General features: G+C 36.6%; 1 protein-coding gene across 1 annotated transcript in view; it reads left to right on the top strand.

The window, feature by feature from the left end:
• The window catches only part of myo1d (myosin 1D), a 136,543-nt gene that overhangs the window by 56,106 nt on the left and 61,515 nt on the right, over window positions 1–18,922 (top strand). The window contains exons 12-16 of the mRNA XM_007259173.4: window positions 5,695–5,765; window positions 7,000–7,074; window positions 7,190–7,322; window positions 8,555–8,721; window positions 10,996–11,203. Coding sequence (XP_007259235.1) covers window positions 5,695–5,765; window positions 7,000–7,074; window positions 7,190–7,322; window positions 8,555–8,721; window positions 10,996–11,203 — 654 coding nt within the window. The remainder of the gene's footprint in view (window positions 1–5,694; window positions 5,766–6,999; window positions 7,075–7,189; window positions 7,323–8,554; window positions 8,722–10,995; window positions 11,204–18,922) is intronic.

The raw sequence follows: 18,922 nt of genomic DNA, 5'->3' as shown, positions 1-18,922 counted from the left end.
GAAACTGGCCATAGACATATTGGCAAGGCTGAACAGCATCATTTAGTATCTCTTACAAGTTGTTTTAGTTACTTACTGATGAGGACGTTTATTTACTAATTATCTGCCCCAGTTTCTCCCCCACCTGCTCCACTGCTCCACGTCTCCTCCGCTTTTCTTTCCGCAGCATCACAGAATTGGGGTGTGTTAGACACAGGGGCTTAGAGGCATTGTGTGATTTGAGGATGTGTTCTATATTTAGAGGTGCGAAGACTCTGTGTCCCTGTTACTTTTCACTCGTTTTCCCCCCTTACTTCTTCTTTCCCCTCGCTTTTTTTCTTCCCTCCCTCTCTCTGCAGTGTGACTCATCACTGTCTCGCTCTTATTCCCGTTCCATCTGTTTGGATAATCAAATGTGCGATATGCATCTGCACATGCTATTATTTCTCTGATGAAGCTCCATTTTCTTTGTTTGTAGGTGTGTGTGTGTGTATAGTGTATTAGTGTGTGTCTGTGTGTGCGCATGGCTGGGTGTGACTGATTGAGATGGATGCGGTGAGGGAGGGAGCTCAGCAGGCTGCTCACAGTCTGCTCTGTCTGATCCATCTGAAGCCCTGCCCATGCTGGCCAGCCAGAACACTGTCAGGAGCGATCGAGGCAGATGGGATGGGTGGACAAATAACTGGAAATGACAGTGTGTCCCTGCATTTCGGAAACGTGCCTAAAAATATAGATGCTAGGAAGGTTTCTTTGGAGTGACGCAATGGAAGAACCCCTTTTGGTTCTTTAATAAAACAACTCGTTATGACTCAAAAATAACTATTTATTGAATCTGTTTGTGCCTTTAATCAGCACCAGAAGTAAAAGTCATTTTTTTTTATTTACTCAACTCAAGGCTACATTCAAAAAGCAGAAAAAAGTGTCCCAAATCCTTATTTTTTGTGTCATGTGACCGTTCTGACTTGCACCATGTTATAGATTGGTTTCCCAGATTATATTTTCCGGTACCTCTTTAAAATAAGATTACCTTTATAAAGGGTTTATAAATGGTTTACAATTAGTTTATTAATGGTTACCAATTAGGTTGTAAATGCCTTAAAAATCATTAATAATCAGTTGTAACACTACGTAGAAAGGGCAACAATACAGATGGCTGTAGGTTCACTATTTGGCAAACAACAGGTCATTGTTGCCCTTTCTACGTATGTGTTATAACTGATTATTAATGATTTTTAAGGCATTTACAACCTAATTAGTAACCATTAATAAACTAATTGTAAACCATTTATAAACCCTTTATAAAGGTAGTCTTATTTTAAAGTGGTACCTATTTTCCTTTCAATGGTAAATCTCCATCTACACTGATTTAGTCCAAGACTATGGTCAATTCTTGTGTGATAAACTGCCCATATATGTTGTGTAGAAATGCGATACATATCCGATACATGACAGTGCTACAGATCAGAACTCATGTGAATTTAGATATAACATTAATAGTTTATATGTAGATATTTGGTATCATGTCTATATTCAAACCAAATTAGATGGCACATATCGCAGGCCCTCTGTTTTTGAAGAAATTCCTAAAGAAATGTTAACATGCGCCCAAAAGAAAACTGATTCTCAAACTCATTGTCAGTAATAAGCCCAGCTGTCATCCTCTGGAACTAGAACCTGATGGTTCCTGTGATGCTATTGATGTAACCAAAGCATTGCTCTTTTGCCCATATGCAGCAAACGTACACTGAATCAGATTAGGGCCACATGTAGTACTGACTCTACGGATCCATTCAGCAGATACAGCCCAGTGTCTTCTTGCGCAATGACCCAATACCAGAACTGATTCATATTAGCAAAACTCATCATTACATTTGATGTATCTACGCAGTAATTAGTCCATTAACAGCTTCTCGGACCAGGTTTGGCACAAATGAGCAGTTCAGGTGCAGCTGCCAGGAGGATTCTATAATGGCCAAGGTCATCCGCCAAACATGCTGGCTGTCTGCGGTGTGAACTGCTCTTGACAAAAGTCAACTGTAGGTAACATAAAGAGAGTGACCAAGCTAAATTACTTTTTATCTGCTTTTTTTGTTATGTAATCTGTCTTTTCGGTGGAATTCAGTGCACTGTACAGATTGACTGTGTTTACATACCTGCCAAGAGTCAATGCTGCTAATTCAGTTTCCAACTTTGCCCTATTTTTCCTGCATTTGGGAAAAGTACTTCCATTTTTTGGAATCATTCCTTTACATTATTTTTAAATACAGATATGTACAGAGGTTGGGGTGTTTAGGAGATGGGATGGAATACGGCAGGAGTTAAGAATTTTCTCATGAAGTAACTGACTGGACATTGTGTGTAAAAACACACAGGTCTTTAGTTTTTTTTTCTGGCAATTAACTTTCTCTGGCATCCAAAACACATGTGCTTTTGCCACTGTGAACATAATCTATAGTTTTTTATTTTTCATTTATTTAAAATGCCCTCTACGTAATTTCTTTGAGCCAAAAAAGCCAAATAAAGCTATAAATAGGACTGTCAAATGTTAGATCTTTGAAAGAAACATCCACTGAAGGCTTCTTTAAATGTCATAAGGTTAAACAGCCACTGAGAGGTTCTTTTTTAAACCAAAAGCGGTTCCTCTTTGAATTTTAACCCAGAAGAACCCTTTTGTCAGTTCTTGAGAGAATGCAGCTTCCCCGTTTCACTGAGTCTGTTTGAGGTGTTCCACACACACCTTTTCAATATCCCTCCACTCACTGTCCAATCACACTTTCTGTGAAGTGCTCTGTGAAGTGGGCTCTCTGGCAGTGATAGGAGCTTTTTGGTCTGCACCTTCAGAAGGACACTGTGTCTGTGCTGCAGCTAAAGCAAACTCTGTGAAGCTGATTCCTTTCTCACGCACACTTTCACAACAGAAGCTGACTCAGAACTCCCCCTATCAGAACAGAGCCACTTACTGTGCTTGTACAATCTATTGTTTATTGACCGTTGTCATAATACCTGCCTTTGAGACAATCATCAATATATTATTAAACATCAAGTGAGCAGAACAAAGGAAAATATTTTGTTCTAATCATAGTAGTCACTTTAGTTGGGAACCAGTCTATCTAGTATCCATCTAGTGATGATAGAAATATAAAAATAATTTAATAAAATGTCTGTAGTACTCATACAATTAATAATAGTAACAAATATTCAATTTAATCTTCAGCATAGTAACAGTAGTGGAGTAGTCAGAGGCAGGTGGCAGTAGCTGGACAGTGGGTTGCTGGTCTGAATCAGGAAGCAGGATAGCCCGAGGGTCAGTCCTCCATCAGTGTCAGGCTGAACAGGTGTGCGGTCATTAAGTTGGAAATGATAAAGAGATGAAATTAACCCTGTAGGACAGGGAATAATGACTGGCAGATCTGACTATAGTGGCTTAACTGAAAGGAGTGAGCCAGAAGGTAACACAGACACAAGAGAACCTTGAACACTATATGCAGCATCTATTCACTCCACCGTCCCTTACAGACTGCATGCAGTGGCACGAGTTTACCACAGTTTCTTGTGTCCATTAGCCTCATAAATCTGTTTGTTATATATGTATCTAAAGGAAAAGGCTAATTATGCTCAACTTGGCTAAAGGGTTTTCAGCTTAGACCTAAAGACAACAACTGGATCTGAGGTCTGGCTTTATAAGAAAAGGCTCTTTTCCCTCCTAAAGCTCCCTGTTGAACTTTGTGGCAACTGCAGTAACTTTTAATTCTGCATCCTGTTATATTTCTGTGAGGGCGCTCTGCCCCATGGCTATATGTATATGTTGTGCCAGTGTTCTGTTTTGCTGTGATCTGCTGGCATTTGATGTCCTTTCTTTTCTGCTGCAGATCAGAACTGAGCTCAGTCTTAATAAGCACTGAAGCACTGTTCTTTGACAGCAGTGTTACATATTTATGATTGACTGCTTCTTTTCTAACTGTGCTAGCTGGCTTCCTCCACTGCACAAAATACTTCTTGAAGGGACCATTTTTAAAGCCTTGAAAAGAAAAAAAGAAAAAAACACAACCTGCTCTTTACTTAGTATTACTGGAGCTGTTAAAGTTCAGAAATGCTTATTGTGTACACCACAAACATCCTGAGATTCAAGTTTTTTTTTACAGTAAAAAAAGATACTGCAGGTTTTCAAAGTTTCAAAGTTTTTTTTAATATTTTCACATAAGTGGACTTGCATGGTTCAACCAACAGTGACTTGCTTTGATAGCTACCCAATCACTTGCCCAAACAATTAGAATAGAAAATGAATGTAAGAATGTATGAGATATATGGATAAAAATAAATCTAAATAAAATCTTAATAAAAAATGTAAAGAAGAGACTACATCAGTTTCTGAATCAGTTTCTCTGATTTTGCTATTCATAGGTATATATTTAAGTTCTCCCAAATTCCAAATAAAAATATTGTCATTTATTTGCAGAAAATGAGAAATGGCTGAAATAAAAAAAAGATGCAGAGCTTTCAGACCTCGAATAATGCAAAAGAAACCAAAGTTTATATTCATAAACTTTTAAGAGTTCAGAAATCAATATTTGGTAGAATAAACCTGTTTTTTAATCCCAGTTTTCATGCATCTTGGCATGTTCTCCTCCACCAGTCTTACACACTGCCTTTGGATAACTTTATGCTACTCCTGGTGCAAAAAAGCAAGCAGTTTAGCTTGGTTTGATGGCTTGTGATCATCCATCTTCCTCTTGATTATTTTCTAGAGGTTTTCGATTTGGTAAAATTACGAAAAAACATCATCATTAAGTGGTCTCTTATTTTTTGTCCAGAGCTGTATATATACATATTCATGTTGTACAACATAATGCTGTGCCAAATCATAATAAAGCATATTAAAATGTAATGAATGACCAAGTTCTGTTTGTGATTCGTGTATGTGAGGTAGTCTTAGTTAGTTAGTTAGTTAGTTAGTTAGTTAGTTAGTTAGTTTCAGGGTCAAAATAGCTTGCAAAAAGAAGCTTATTTTCATTCTATCAAAAAAAATTCTATCAATTTTTTTTCATTCTGTCAAAGTTTTTTGCATCTAATAAGGATAATTTGCGTTATTGATTTAGATGATGTATTTCAACACTGTCTGGAAAGACCAGTTACACTTCCCTATATCAAGCACTTCACTTTTTCCTGTTTAAATTTGTATCTCTTTCTCTCTGTCTCCTGTTCTCTCTCGCTCTTTTTCTTTTCTCACACATCCTTCATCTCTCACACTTTTTTTTCATTTCTCTCTCTCTCACTTTCTTTTTCTCACTCCCAAAACACTGGCCTATATACTGATGCCATCGCGCACAGATGTGCTGTCTCTTAGCAGAGGAAAGTGCATGTGTCATTTATTTTTCATATGCACATATTTATACTGCACTCGTTTCTCTCTCTCTCACTCTCACTCCTCTCTCACTCTTCACTCCCTCAGAGAAGACTCCTTCCATTTTAGCTTGCTGGGGATCTGCAGGCCAGCTTTTCTGCTCCACTGCCCTCATCTAGTCCTTTAATAGAAGTCTCAGAGAAGGGGGCTACTGCTTTCCAGCAAAGAGTTACTAAACCCTTTTTTTTTTTAAATAGAGGAAAATCGATAAGACTGTAATGTGACTGCAATCATATGTAAAAAAAAAAAAAAAAAAAAAAAAAAAATCAGACTCTCCCATCCTTATTTATTTATTTTTTTACCTGTTTCCACAGCTGTCCCCAACTGACAAGAGTCTGGAGTTCGACCGAGACTTCCGCATCCGTCACTATGCAGGGGATGTGGTGTAAGTATACTTATACTTATTGACAATATCAAATATACAGCAATTTTTTTTTAAAGAGACCACTTCAGTTTCTGAATCGGTTTATCTGATTTTGCTATTTATAGGAAGTTTGTATTCATAGTTTGACTAAAATGAACATTGTTGTTTTATTCTATAAACTACGAACAACAATTATTTCCAATTCCAAATAAAAATATTGTCATTCAAAGCATTTATTTGCATTAAATGAGAAATGGCTGAAATAACAAAAACGATGCAGAGCTTTCAGACCTCAGATAATGCAAAGAAAACAAGTTTATAATCATGAAGGTTTAAATAAAGTTAAAAAATCAATATTTGATGGAATAACCCTGGTTTTTAATCAAAGTTTTCATGCATCTTGGCATGTTCTCCTCCACCAGTCTTACACACTGCTTTTAGATAACTTTATTGCACTCCTGGTGTAAAAAATCAATCAGTTTAGCTTGGTTTGATGGCTTGTGATCATCCATCTTCCTCCTGATTATATTCCAGAGGTTTTCAATTTGGTAAAATCAAAGAAAATAATAATTTTTAGGTGGACTTTTATTTTTTTTTCCAGAGCTGTATATGTTAACAATGAGTCACTAACCATTTTCATGAGGTCCTGGGCCCTTAGCATCCAAACCTTGTACATGGTTTTATTATTTAGATGCTTTAGATATAGATATAACTTTTAGATATAGATACATTTTGCTCATCTTTACAATAAATTGTGCATTTTTGTACCATCCCTACCATTATTGAAGTACTATTTACTGTTCTATGCAGTCAGTGGCAGTCCTGCAAAACAAGTCTTGCTCTGTCCATATTTAAATCTCATGAGTTTGTCTGTAGTGTGCTGGTTAGTGCTGCTTGTTGTGTTATGTATTGGAGACAGGGATAAAAATACCTGCCTCTGTGAGGGTGTATGGGAAGCAGAGCACCGTGTGAGTCAGTGGCGGCAGCGTAATGCTGCCGGCCCGTATCCCAGGGGCCAGAAACACTTACTGTAGCACTTAGAAGGCCCAGATAGAGCGGCCAATCAATCGGCCACTCGTCTACTTTCATTTCCTCTACTTAGGGGTTCGGCTCCTTTTGTAATGTGTTAAGGAAGTTTAAGCTCACTCTGTGTGTGGCTGTGTGCTTGTGTGTTTCCAGTGAAATGTCAACTTATCTCCCACTCTTTTTGTTGTCCTCTTCGTTCTCTGTGTGTGTGTTAAACCTCCCACGTCAGTTACTCTGTGGTGGGTTTCATTGACAAGAACAAGGACACCCTGTTTCAGGACTTCAAGAGGCTGTTGTACAACAGGTCAGTATTAGTTGATATTAGAGTACTTGCTCTCTCAGTCATACAGGACGTCACTGCTCTGATCTGGTATAAAATTAATGACCTGTCCTTTCCCCCTGTGCTCACTGTGCTATAGCTCGAACCCTGTTCTAAAGGCCATGTGGCCTGAGGGGAAGCTGAGCATCACAGAGGTCACCAAGAGACCCCTCACAGCAGCCACGCTCTTCAAGAACTCCATGATCTCACTGGTGGAGAACCTGGCCTCCAAGGTACAGAGTTACTTATCTTTAATGTCCTAGTAAATACAATCTTATGCACTAAAATAAAAAATAGTATGACTAATTATTGTCACTCTATCCAAGGGGTGTCCAACTTTACCCGCAAAGGGCCGTGTGGCTGCAGGTTTTCATTCCAGCTAAGCAGAAGCACCAATTTGTTACACAAGTGGAACCAGGTGTGCTGCTGTTCATGTGGAATGAAAACCTGTGCCCACTTCAGCTGTTTGTGGATAACATTAAACACACCTGCTCTGTCTATATTGACTTGTATATCATCAATGTCATGCAGATACATTCAAATTTTTTAAATATTATAATATTTTAGGGTTAAAATCCTGATGTAACATAAATGACACAAAACCAATTTCATAACTATTATTAACAGTTTGTGCTATATATTGTAAAACATTTAGTTAAAGTGTTTTGAATTGTTGAACTGGTTGGAGCAGAGCTGTAAAAGCAAACAGCACACTTTTAAAAGGAGCTGTATGACAAAAGAAAGTTTGTAAGAATCCAAAGGGAAAAAGTGTATGTTACAAATTCAGAACAGAAAAAATATATCAAATGTGTATATGAAAAATATTTGCTTGTAGATTTTGCTAAATTCTGTAGATATTGCTAAAGTCTTTTGCTTTTGGAGTTTCTCATTGTCTTTTGTTTTTTTGTTTCTATATGTATATAATCTGCAATTTTAAGTGCAGATTTATTTTATTTGTGTAAAACGTTTGGCACAAATTTTACTTCATGAAAATATCCTTATAAGTTTTGAGTGACAGGACAGGGGCACTTTAGAAGGCCAATCAGACTTTAGCTGCGGCCAGTGCCCCTGTGGCCTCTCCTCTAAAACCACCAGTGAGTAATTTCCACAAATCAATCATTAACTTGACTAACTTAACTAACTTACATGAGAGGCATTTAACTACCAAGTGTTAATGCGTGTTTTAAAATCCTGTAATTATATAGTTTAAATGACAAGACGTAAATGAGGTCTTTGATTATCATAAATCAGGCAGCAGGTGAACAGTCGGTTCTCACAGTAAATGAACAGACATAAGGATCTGAGACACTTTAACAAAATACTGGCTAAGTCTGGTTAAGAGTTTTTGCCTTGACAAGTTAGCTGTTGTTGTAGGACGAGGGACATTAGAGGTAATAATATTCTGGCTGATTTGTATATATTTCTATTTACTGGCCCCATTATCCTCATCTGTTTGTGTGTGCAGGAACCATACTACGTGCGCTGCATCAAACCCAACGACGTGAAGTCTCCTCTGCTGTTTGAGTATGAGCGCTGTAAGCATCAGGTGGAGTACCTGGGCCTGCTGGAAAACCTCAGAGTGCGACGTGCGGGCTTTGCCAACCGTCAGACCTACCCTCGCTTCTTGCAGAGGTGGGTATCAACCTCCACATACTTTACCCTTCATGAGGTCAGAATGTTGAATGATCATCACCCCACCTCTTCCCCAACTTATACTAGAAGAACTGGATGGAGCACGATCCAAAAGAGAACTGCAATGATTCAGTTCAGCTGCTCTTCAAGTTTTATGGGCAATTATATGGCTATATGCTGACCAGAAGATACCAATATCACTTTCAGAACAAAATTAGACTACTTTTTAATTCTAATAATTCTGCATCAATTAATATTGATCCAGACATCATGGAATTATCACATAATGTATATGGGGGTTTTAATTTATGGAGAAAAAAAATCAGACTTTTGTTCTGGTAGGCACAATATTTAGCACACACACAGTTCTGATGAGTTGATCCGGATTCTGTGTGACACTCCTGATGCATAAAGACCTCCTGGCTGTTACAGAGGGTGGTGTAATTGAGAGAGATGACTTAACTGCACTTCCAAAATCATTTTTTGCCTTCACTCTGAAGGCCATGACTGTGCTATAATCTCTTGCTCAGACAATGCCACTGCCTAATGGGACTGTGGGAAATGTTCCAAAGAGTCGAACTATAAAACACACACTCTCACATACACACAATTCGCCGCTACCCTGCTTTCCCCCCTGGCCTAATAAAGTGCTAGTGACCATGCTTACCCTATTCCACTTTCCGCTTTTCATAACAGATACTTCCTGCTCTTTCACAAACACTCACTTTCTGCACTTAGATTATGTAAGGCTCATTTTGCAGTAAAAAAATAAGAGACAATCTAAAAAAAAATGGATTTCATACAGGTACCAGCATCTATGGGTGATGAATATAAATCTTGGCCTTGGAAGTATAATGGAGTTTGTATCGGAATACCACACTTCGAGCCTAAGTTGTATCAGCCTCAATCGAGTTTGAATCTATACCTGATTCTGGCCTAAATGCTCTTTTCACATCTGAGTTGAGTGCTGCATGTACCAGCAAGCCCCCGTTTGCTGGGTATAATATGGTTATTGGCCTGTGCCGCTTGTGCCAACACCCCGCATACATCCCAGAGTATACATCACGTTTGTCCCCGATTTTGCAGCACTCAGTGCTACCATATACATCAGCCTAGTTTGGGCTGATTTCTTATGCTAACTGGTAAGGAACTGATATAGTATTTCATATTAAACTTGTAAGAAACTCCTGAAGACAAACAAACTAACTACTTCTAACCTCTTTTCCTTCTTCCCCTCCTCAATTTCTCTATCCCATTATTTCCCTTTGACCTCCTTTAAGCCCTGTCTAAAAATGTTTTTACCTTTAACTTCTATTACATTAGTACTTCACTATTGTAAGTCGCTTTGGACAAAAGCATCTGCCAAATGTAATGTAATGTAATGTAATGTAATGTAATGTACAATTTGTGTGACACACTTTTTGTTAAATTTGAATTTGTTTTGGTCTAAATTGACCACACTCCTTAAAGTGCTCTGTAAGATCTGCTATACGATCTAATGGGCTAAAGTATCTGTCAAATATAGCTACATTCGTCTCATTGGTAATAGAGAGATTGGGAATATATTTAATTTAAAAACTTTTATATGCCTCTCTGAAATTTTACAGAGTAATATTAAATAAGACACAACTGTAGTACAGAGAAGATCCTTACAATGTTTAGATTTTATGATGTTTTCGTTTATAGCAATGCATTTATTTAGTCCTAAGAATATATTAAACTTATTTTGAAACTGTAAAACTCCCCAGATTTATCATTAAATCTTGCAAAACTAAATGAAGACTGAAGACCTATATAATTCTCAAAAAAAGTTTGACCCTGATAAGTTTTTCCCCCATTTTCTTCTTTGATTGAACATAAAATCAAAGTCTGTCTATTTTTTCTTTCACATTAAATTCACATACGCAAATAACAGAAAAAAATCACATTTCAACATTTTTTTTTTTTTTCAATTTTTTCATTTTCTAATGTAGGATTCTAAATTAAATAAGAAATAAAACAGATGGTACACAAAATTTAATTAATACACAGCACACAATACCACCTTTCCATAGTGTGTGTTAGCCCAGTGTAGTCACATGACTTTACCCCATCCAGTCTGCAACATGTATAGAATACAATAGAGTACAAACAGTGATCCAGCTAAATGTTCATTAAATGTCATGGAGCTGAAATGTTTAGTTACCATAGACCACTTAAACTAAAATATGCGAAAGGCATGTAACTAAAATTGCACAAGCTGATTGGATCTATATCTTTCAATTTCCCTCTTAGGTATAAAATGATCTCGGAGTTCACGTGGCCAAACCATGACCTGCCGTCGGACCGAGAGGCAGTGAAGCGTCTGCTGCAGGGCTGCGGGTTTGAGCACGACGTGGCCTACGGCAAGACCAAAGTGTTCATCCGCACGCCTCGCACCATCTTCAGCCTGGAGGAGCAGAGAGCCGAGATGGTGCAGAGGATCGTCCTCTTTCTGCAGAAGGTGAGAGTCTCACACACATATACACACACCACGACACACAGGGCCTGCCTGAGATACTCAAATCAATGCTGTCATGATTAATCAATTCAAAGAAATCTTCATTACGTTGCTATAGTATTTACTGGATAGTTTTATTGATGATTTGACAGTTTTCATTTAAAGAGTTTTTATATTTTAAAGGATGCATTTATAAAATATAATAGTGTTTCAAAGGATCTTGAGTAATACTAAAGAGGAAACATTTTTTAGCCATGGAAACTATTTTTTTTGTAAAAGAGCTCTTGTGTATTCAAATATAATAAGTGTACTTGAACTATATGCAGAATCACAAAAGTATGCTTTTTCTACTTAAACTCACATTTTTACCTGCTTATTCTGTATTTCAGTGTACTTTGAAAAAGTGTACTTTAATTGGCTGTGCTAATTTTGTACTGGTGATGTACTTATAAAAATATATGCTTAGTATTATTTTATGAAACAGTCTTTTATGCTAAAATATACTTTTACTCAATGTGTTCTAGTTCTGCAATAAAAGTGCACTGTACTACTACAGTAAAAATTGCTACCGAAACATTGTTTTTGTATTGACAAATTAAAACGTTTTAAAAAAAGTTTTCAAAAAGTTTCAATTATGCTTAAAAAGTTTACTTTAGTTACTTTAGTGTAAGTAAAAAAATGAACAGCTAATGCTTGCAGCAATAAGAGAGCTTTGGTTTTTACCAGTTTATATATACTTCTTAAAATGAATGTGATGTTAAATCTATATTTTAATCACAGTGTAAAATGTTTTAATGTTCAGTTGGACAGCTCACACAAATATACTTAAATTGTATTAAATAGTGGCGAAAATAATGTATGATTAGTATACTCAGTATAAATTTTGCGCAAATCTATATCATTTTATTTTCAAAAAAGTTGTAAATAAGTACAAAATAACATAACTGAAGTACGGACCTATGTCAGAATAATTTAAGTATACTTTTTTTTTTCTTTTCACCTTTCCTACAAACACACTAATAAATGGCACAGATGTAGCTTAGGTGCAGGCTAAGTTAATGCAGCTCATTAAGGTTTTTAGTCAATAAATCTTTTAAAAACATCTTTTCTACTGTCTAAAAAAAAAGACCATTTATTTATTTATCAAACAGAATATTGTAATAGTATCAGTATAGATATTTTTGCTCTTTTTTTTATTGTATCTTTATTTGCTGTTCAGATTAAACTGTACATGGCCCATTGTGTGTATGTACATGCATGCTCCCGCACACACACACACACACACACACACACACAAACAAACAAACCCACAGAGAGAAATAAGCTCCAGGGAATGCAGAATCCAACAGTGTGTCACATCTGCACTGCAGGCTCTTACAGGACTTTGACACCAATGCCACTAAAAAACACAACACTACCCTCACAGCCACACCAGCAAATAAAACAGCATGCCTGGAGTCTGGTGCACAACCTCTGTTCCTCTGCTGCTGGAAAAAAATAAAATAAAATGAAGAAAAACATTCACAGGATATATTGAAATGTGTTTGTGTTAGTTTATGTAACAGATTATTTAGATGTAAGTGGAATTTAATGCATCTACAAATCTACACATTGTGAAATTAAATAAAAAATCTACTAAACCGTTCTCTAAACACATAAACTGAATATAACATAATGGCTACACCATGCTGTGGTTACTCTGCTATTGTTAAGGAAAATCAGTTTTAAAATGCTTCTGAGGCACCACCAATAATTTATGCCTGATTTTAATTGGCAGAGAATTTCCACGTAAAACTGTCTGCCACTAATTGCCCAGACAGACATTTGAACTGAATATGTAATCAGATGTAATCGTATGTAACCTCCTAGATTTAGCTGAAGCCTCTACTAAATGCATATTAATGAGACAGAGAACACATTCATTTCCCATGTAAACGATTTTTTCCTCATGTAATGAAAAAAATAAATGCACAATTTGCCTAATAGTTTAGCTCATGCTCACTAAGCAGAGCATGCCCAGTTCAGCTATTTAAGTCCCAGCTTTAAAATTCCTGTTCAGAATATGTGCTGCTTTAGCAAGTACCGCATTTTTCACACTGTAAGGTGCACTTTATCCTTTAATTTTAATTTTAAAATCGAGAGTGCGGCTTATAATCGGGTGCGCGTTATGTATGAATTTTATGAGTCAGGTTGTGATGAGCAGTAAAGCCAGTGTTATAAAGGAGTTTTAGAGAAGTTGTTCCACCACTGAGGCTGGAGTAGTATTGGCATTAGCTGCTAACTACATCGCTAGCCCTGTCGCTATTCAGAGGTGAGTATATAGGACTGTAGTCTGCACGTTTACCGTGTTAAAACAAGCTACGTGGGAGGAACCACTAGCTGATTGCACCCTGGGTTACTGCAACACTCAGGGTTCCTCAGTGTATCACTGTAGGGCGGTGTTTACTTGTGCTTAGCACTGCTGCTAACCACAGCTAGCGCTGCTGCTAACCACTTATTGTAAGTAAATGGAAGTGCTTTACTCATCCAATAAACAGTTTTCAGGAGAGAAATCTGTGTAGATTAACATCCAGCACTTGTTTGATTTTGAAAGAAAATGTTTTTTTTTTTTTTTTTTTTACAGTTCTGTTTACTTAGGTGCTTCCTCCAGCTTTCCCATTAGAAGGGAAACATGGCGACACCCATGTTCCTTACTATTATAGCTTAAAATGCGCTTTTAATCCGACAGTCTTTATGTATGCTTATGCTAATACATCTGATTATATTATATATTATTATATAATATGTGTATTATGTTATTAAATGCGGTAGTGAACTAAAAATGGAAGCATAATAAATATATATTCATATAATATGCTTTTTAAATCACATTTTATTTTCTCTGCATCAAATAGTGAATTAATTTAATTTAATTTAACGTCCACTGTTTCACGCGTCAGAATTGTATGTATTGTTGAGCTCCTTATATTGAATATATATATATATATGAAAAGAAAAAATAGAACAGTAAATTCTCAGTAGACACATTCATATCACTATATAATTTGACTAGTTTAAAGCTTAATGCTGACTAATTAGCTTGTACTTAGCATGTCCACATCCAGATGTTTAAAAGCGAATACAAATATTGTGCTTTTATGTTGTTCTATGAGATAATTCACTAAAAATAGGAGTCCTTTATTATTTTCCTATATAAATTGTTACTTGTAGCTCAAATATTTGAAGTAATACTATATAATATATAGTGTTATGTTATTAAATGAGCTAGTAAACTAAAAATGGAAGCATTAACACATTTTGTATAGTGCTTTTTTATCACATATTATTTTCTCTGCATCAAATAGTGTATTAATTTAAACAACCACTGTTTCATGGATCAGAATGTTATGTATTGTTGAGCTCCTAATATTTGAAAAAAACAAACAGAACAGTAAATTCTCAGTAGACAAGGTCATATTACTATATAATTTGACTAGTTTAAAGCTTGTGCTTAGCACGTCCACATCCACATGTTTAAAAGCAAATACAAATATTGTGTTTTTTCGTTTTTCAATGTACTATCTAACTAAAAATAGATATGAATCTTTTATTATTTTCCTATATAAATTATTACTTGTAGCTCAAATATTTAAAGTAATACTATATAATATATAGTGTTCTGTTATTAAATGAACCAGTGAACTAAAAATGGAAGCATTAACACATTGTATAGTGCTTTTTTTAATCACTTCTTATTTTCTCTGGATCAAATAGTGTATCGATTCCAAACGCCACTGTCTCATGGGTCAGAATTGTATGAATTGTTGAGCTTCTAATATCTGTAACATTAAACAGAACAGTAAATTAGAGACACAGTAGACACGGTCGTATCACTATATGATACATTTCAGTCTCAGAGGACTGATCCTCGGTCAGGAGCAGCAGACATCAAGGTGTTAATTCTGCACTCTGCTGGAATTTGAGATAGACTGTGTGACCTTTGTGTTGACACTTTCTCCTGAACTGAGATGTCGTCCTGACACTGCCGTGTCTTACCCTGTTCCCCTGAGGAAACGCTGCATTTTGGGGGGGATGTTGTCACTTTATTAAGCACCCTGCTCACCTCCAGGCTATGACCGTCTCACCAGAGCTAATATCAATAGTGTCTATCTGAGCTGATTGACAGACATACACACACACACACACTTATACACACAAAGGATGAGCTTAAGGTAGCCCTGAGCATTAGTGTTTAACTCATTACCTTTATATCTGTCTATCTGTGTGTTGGTCTCTCTCACTCTCAGTCTCTCTCTCTGTCTGTCAGTCTGTCTGTCTGTCTGCTGCCAGCTTTAGATCATCTTGCACGCTACACAATCCCTTTATCAGCGCCTGGCAGACTGTGTTGGTTCATGCCAACAGTGCCAGTAGTGGCAGAATCTGTGCCATGCTACCCATCCCCCCCAACATGCTCGCTCTGATAAATATAGCGAGACCCTAAAGGGAGCTTTTTGCTGATGCTTCTCAGAATAAACCTCTCTCTTCTGGCATCTTCAGTGCTGTGCAGAAGTCTGTACTGTTAGGTTGAAAATTTGACTGGCTAGCCTTTATTTAAAGAGACTGTGAAATACTCCATGTACACATACACATTTGATATATTGATCTCTTGGTACCACTTTAAAATAAGACTACCTTTATAAAGGGTTTATAAATGGTTTACAATGCGTTTATAAATGGTTTACAATGCGTTTATAAATGGTTACTAATGAGGTTGTAAATGCCTTAAAAATCATTAATGATCAGTTATAACACATATGTAGAAAGGGCAACAATGACCTGTGACAAATAGTGAACTCACAGCCATCTATATTGTTGCCCTTTCTACATATGTGTTACAACTGATCATTAATGATTTATAAGGCTTTTACAACCTAATTAGTAACAATTAATAAACTAATTGTAAACCATTTATAAACCCTTTATAAAGGTAGTCTTATTTTAAAGTGGTACCAATTTCTTTTAATAATATGATATTTATTTTTCTGTTTTATTTGGGCTGTGCAGACAGGACGTACATTAAAGCAGTGTTTTTTTTTTTTATACTGGTCCTGGTGTCCCCCTTTCCTGCACATTTAGTGCTTTCTCTACTCCTTAACACACCTGATTCAACCAACCAGCTCTTAACAGGTGCTTTCAGAATTACAGGATTGAGAGACAATGCATTAAAGTGCAGTAATAGTTGGAATAGTGTTTATTATATTTAAAAATAATTGAAATTATTAATGAAATAGTTATATTCTTTCATATTTCTCAAAGATACTGTTATACTGTTGTCAGTATTTACAAAAGCAATATGCCAAAAATACCATATGTGAGCATGCGTGTGTGCCTATTAGATATTACAGTACAATGTATTATATTATATAACATATTTTTCAGAACTGTATCACAGATAGAAATGATATTTTCTGCTCGAGCCCAATCTGAATGTTTTCCCACCATTTTCTTCAGGTTCTGTTAGGTTGGACTCAAGAAAATGGTCTGTGACATAAGTCTCTGTTTTTAATATAAATTTTTTTATTTGCTTTAAAAGCTTAACTAACAGTTTTGTTAAAGAATAGGCTTACGCTCTGTTTTTTTTTTCTGTGTTGCACCGTTAATTAACATCATTCTGATCAGATTTCGGTCATTCAGAAAACTGTAGCTAAAATTGTCAGTTTTGATGGTCTACTAAGATGCACGGCTCAGGTGGAGAAGATCTGGGGCTTTATTTACAGTATTATATTAAATCAATCAAGTGCTCTGATTTTAAGTTCTCCTCCTTGAAGACATGTTTTCATGTCGCAGACTGGACAAGATAGTCACATGACTACACACACACACAGTAGTCTATTTTAATGTGGACAGTACTTAAACACAGAACTAATAGACAGAAAAAAAAATATGTATAACTGAAATAAGCAAGATTAATGTGCTTTGAGGTTCTGAATGACTGTTTGCTGGTTTATATAGTGTATATTTGTTTTAATTGCCCAGCACCTTCATAGTGAGTTAGTTCGTGGCAGTCTGTTATCTTAATGCTGACTTATTAGCTTGTGGCTAGCACGTCCAGACCTGGATGTATAAAAACAAATGCAAATCTTGTGCAAATATGTTGGTCACCATATTAAACAAAATTAGTATCAAAACAAAATTAGTATCAAAATCTGCACAAGGCTAGAAATATATGAATTGTTAAAGCCCGGAAATATGTAAGGTTATTTAGATTACAAAATACCCCATATAAGGGTGCTACAGAATGTATTTTATGTGTATTTAAAGTTTTACGTTCTTTAATGTATACATAATAAGGTATGTTCCTTTGGCTAGATTGAAAAATGCACAGATTTAGTTTTACAAGCCTATTTATACAATCCTGTTTTTTTGCCTCACAATAAAACACACTGACCAACTGCAGATCTTTGTTGACTGTTGCAGCACTTAAGGACTCTAAACATGCAGGATTTATTTTTCTATTATTACATTAAATTACCTTTTAATTACCAATACAATACAACAAAAATAATTATGTATCATATGATTTGTGACTTGCGGTTTACATAAAATGTAAAAATTCCACTTGGAGTCCACTTGAAGTATCCTGGCTCTGTATAGCTTATTGGTGTTGTGTCTTACTGTCCAGAAACTCCTTTATGGCTTATGGTTGAGGAGGAGCTGATCAACGATCTGAGTTTATAATATAATAAATAATCTAGACTCTATGAAATAGTGTCACATAGCTTTAACTTAGCACCTTCAATATAAATTAATGGTCCGTTAAAATACTCTCACTTCAGCGCTTCATTGGTGCGGCTCATCAGTTTTTCGATGGCCAGTTATGGTGGACTTGTGGAGGAAAAGCTCTGCTTTTATTGGCTTATTTTGGAATCACAGCAGCTCACCATCATATAAAAGAGCTTAGCATAACCTGGCATGGCCTAGCATAGCCTATACGTATATTTTTGTATTCAGTGTCATGTTCTAGCATTTTTATAAGCAAAGCAAAGATGAATACCTTTTACAAGGTATATAATTTCATTGGCTGGCCTCGAAATTAAAGAATTTAAATTCATAGAGGTTTTGCCGTCCCCTCCTCTTCACGCTTTAAGGACGTGCCTCAGGACGTGTTTATCTGTCATCCTCACTCAGCTCTTTAACCAAGTGGAACTGCTCCAGGCTGAGTGAAAGGAGCTGAGGGAACAGGGGTTTAATGCTGGCTGTTTTTGCCCCTAGTCTCACCTCCTCTCGCCTCGGCTCTCCCCACATCAGCCTCGCTCTGAAACTCAGCCTGTCTCGCTCCGCTGCTCCTTCACGCCTCTCATTTCACGCTGACGCTCAGGGCCTCCTGTCCTCCTCCCAGCTCCTGAGCTGCTCTTCTTCTTCTTCTTCTTTTCTCCTCTCCCTCAGCACCAGATAATACCCAGCATCCTCCGCTCTGGCACTGGGTCCTCTCTGGCTCCTGCCGGCTCCTGTGGTCAGGATTTTGATGCTTAGCAGTTCAGATCACGTCCTGACGGAGCTCAAAGACCAGCAGTTCATCACCAGACTGCTGCACGTTATATGTGGCTTTGAATGGAGGCAGTGTGAAGCAAAGCGGATTAGCTGCTACAAAACAGAAACCTGGATCTCCTACATTATGGATGAATTTCCTCCTTTAAATGAATTTTTTATTGGCCTAAACTCGGCCATCCACATCATGGGAAT

This window comes from Astyanax mexicanus, chromosome 15 (assembly GCF_023375975.1).
Source record: "Astyanax mexicanus isolate ESR-SI-001 chromosome 15, AstMex3_surface, whole genome shotgun sequence".
In the NCBI taxonomy this organism is placed as follows: Eukaryota; Metazoa; Chordata; class Actinopteri; order Characiformes; family Acestrorhamphidae; genus Astyanax; species Astyanax mexicanus.
Note: the sequence above shows the minus strand (reverse complement) of the source record. Positions and strands in the feature narration are given on the sequence as shown.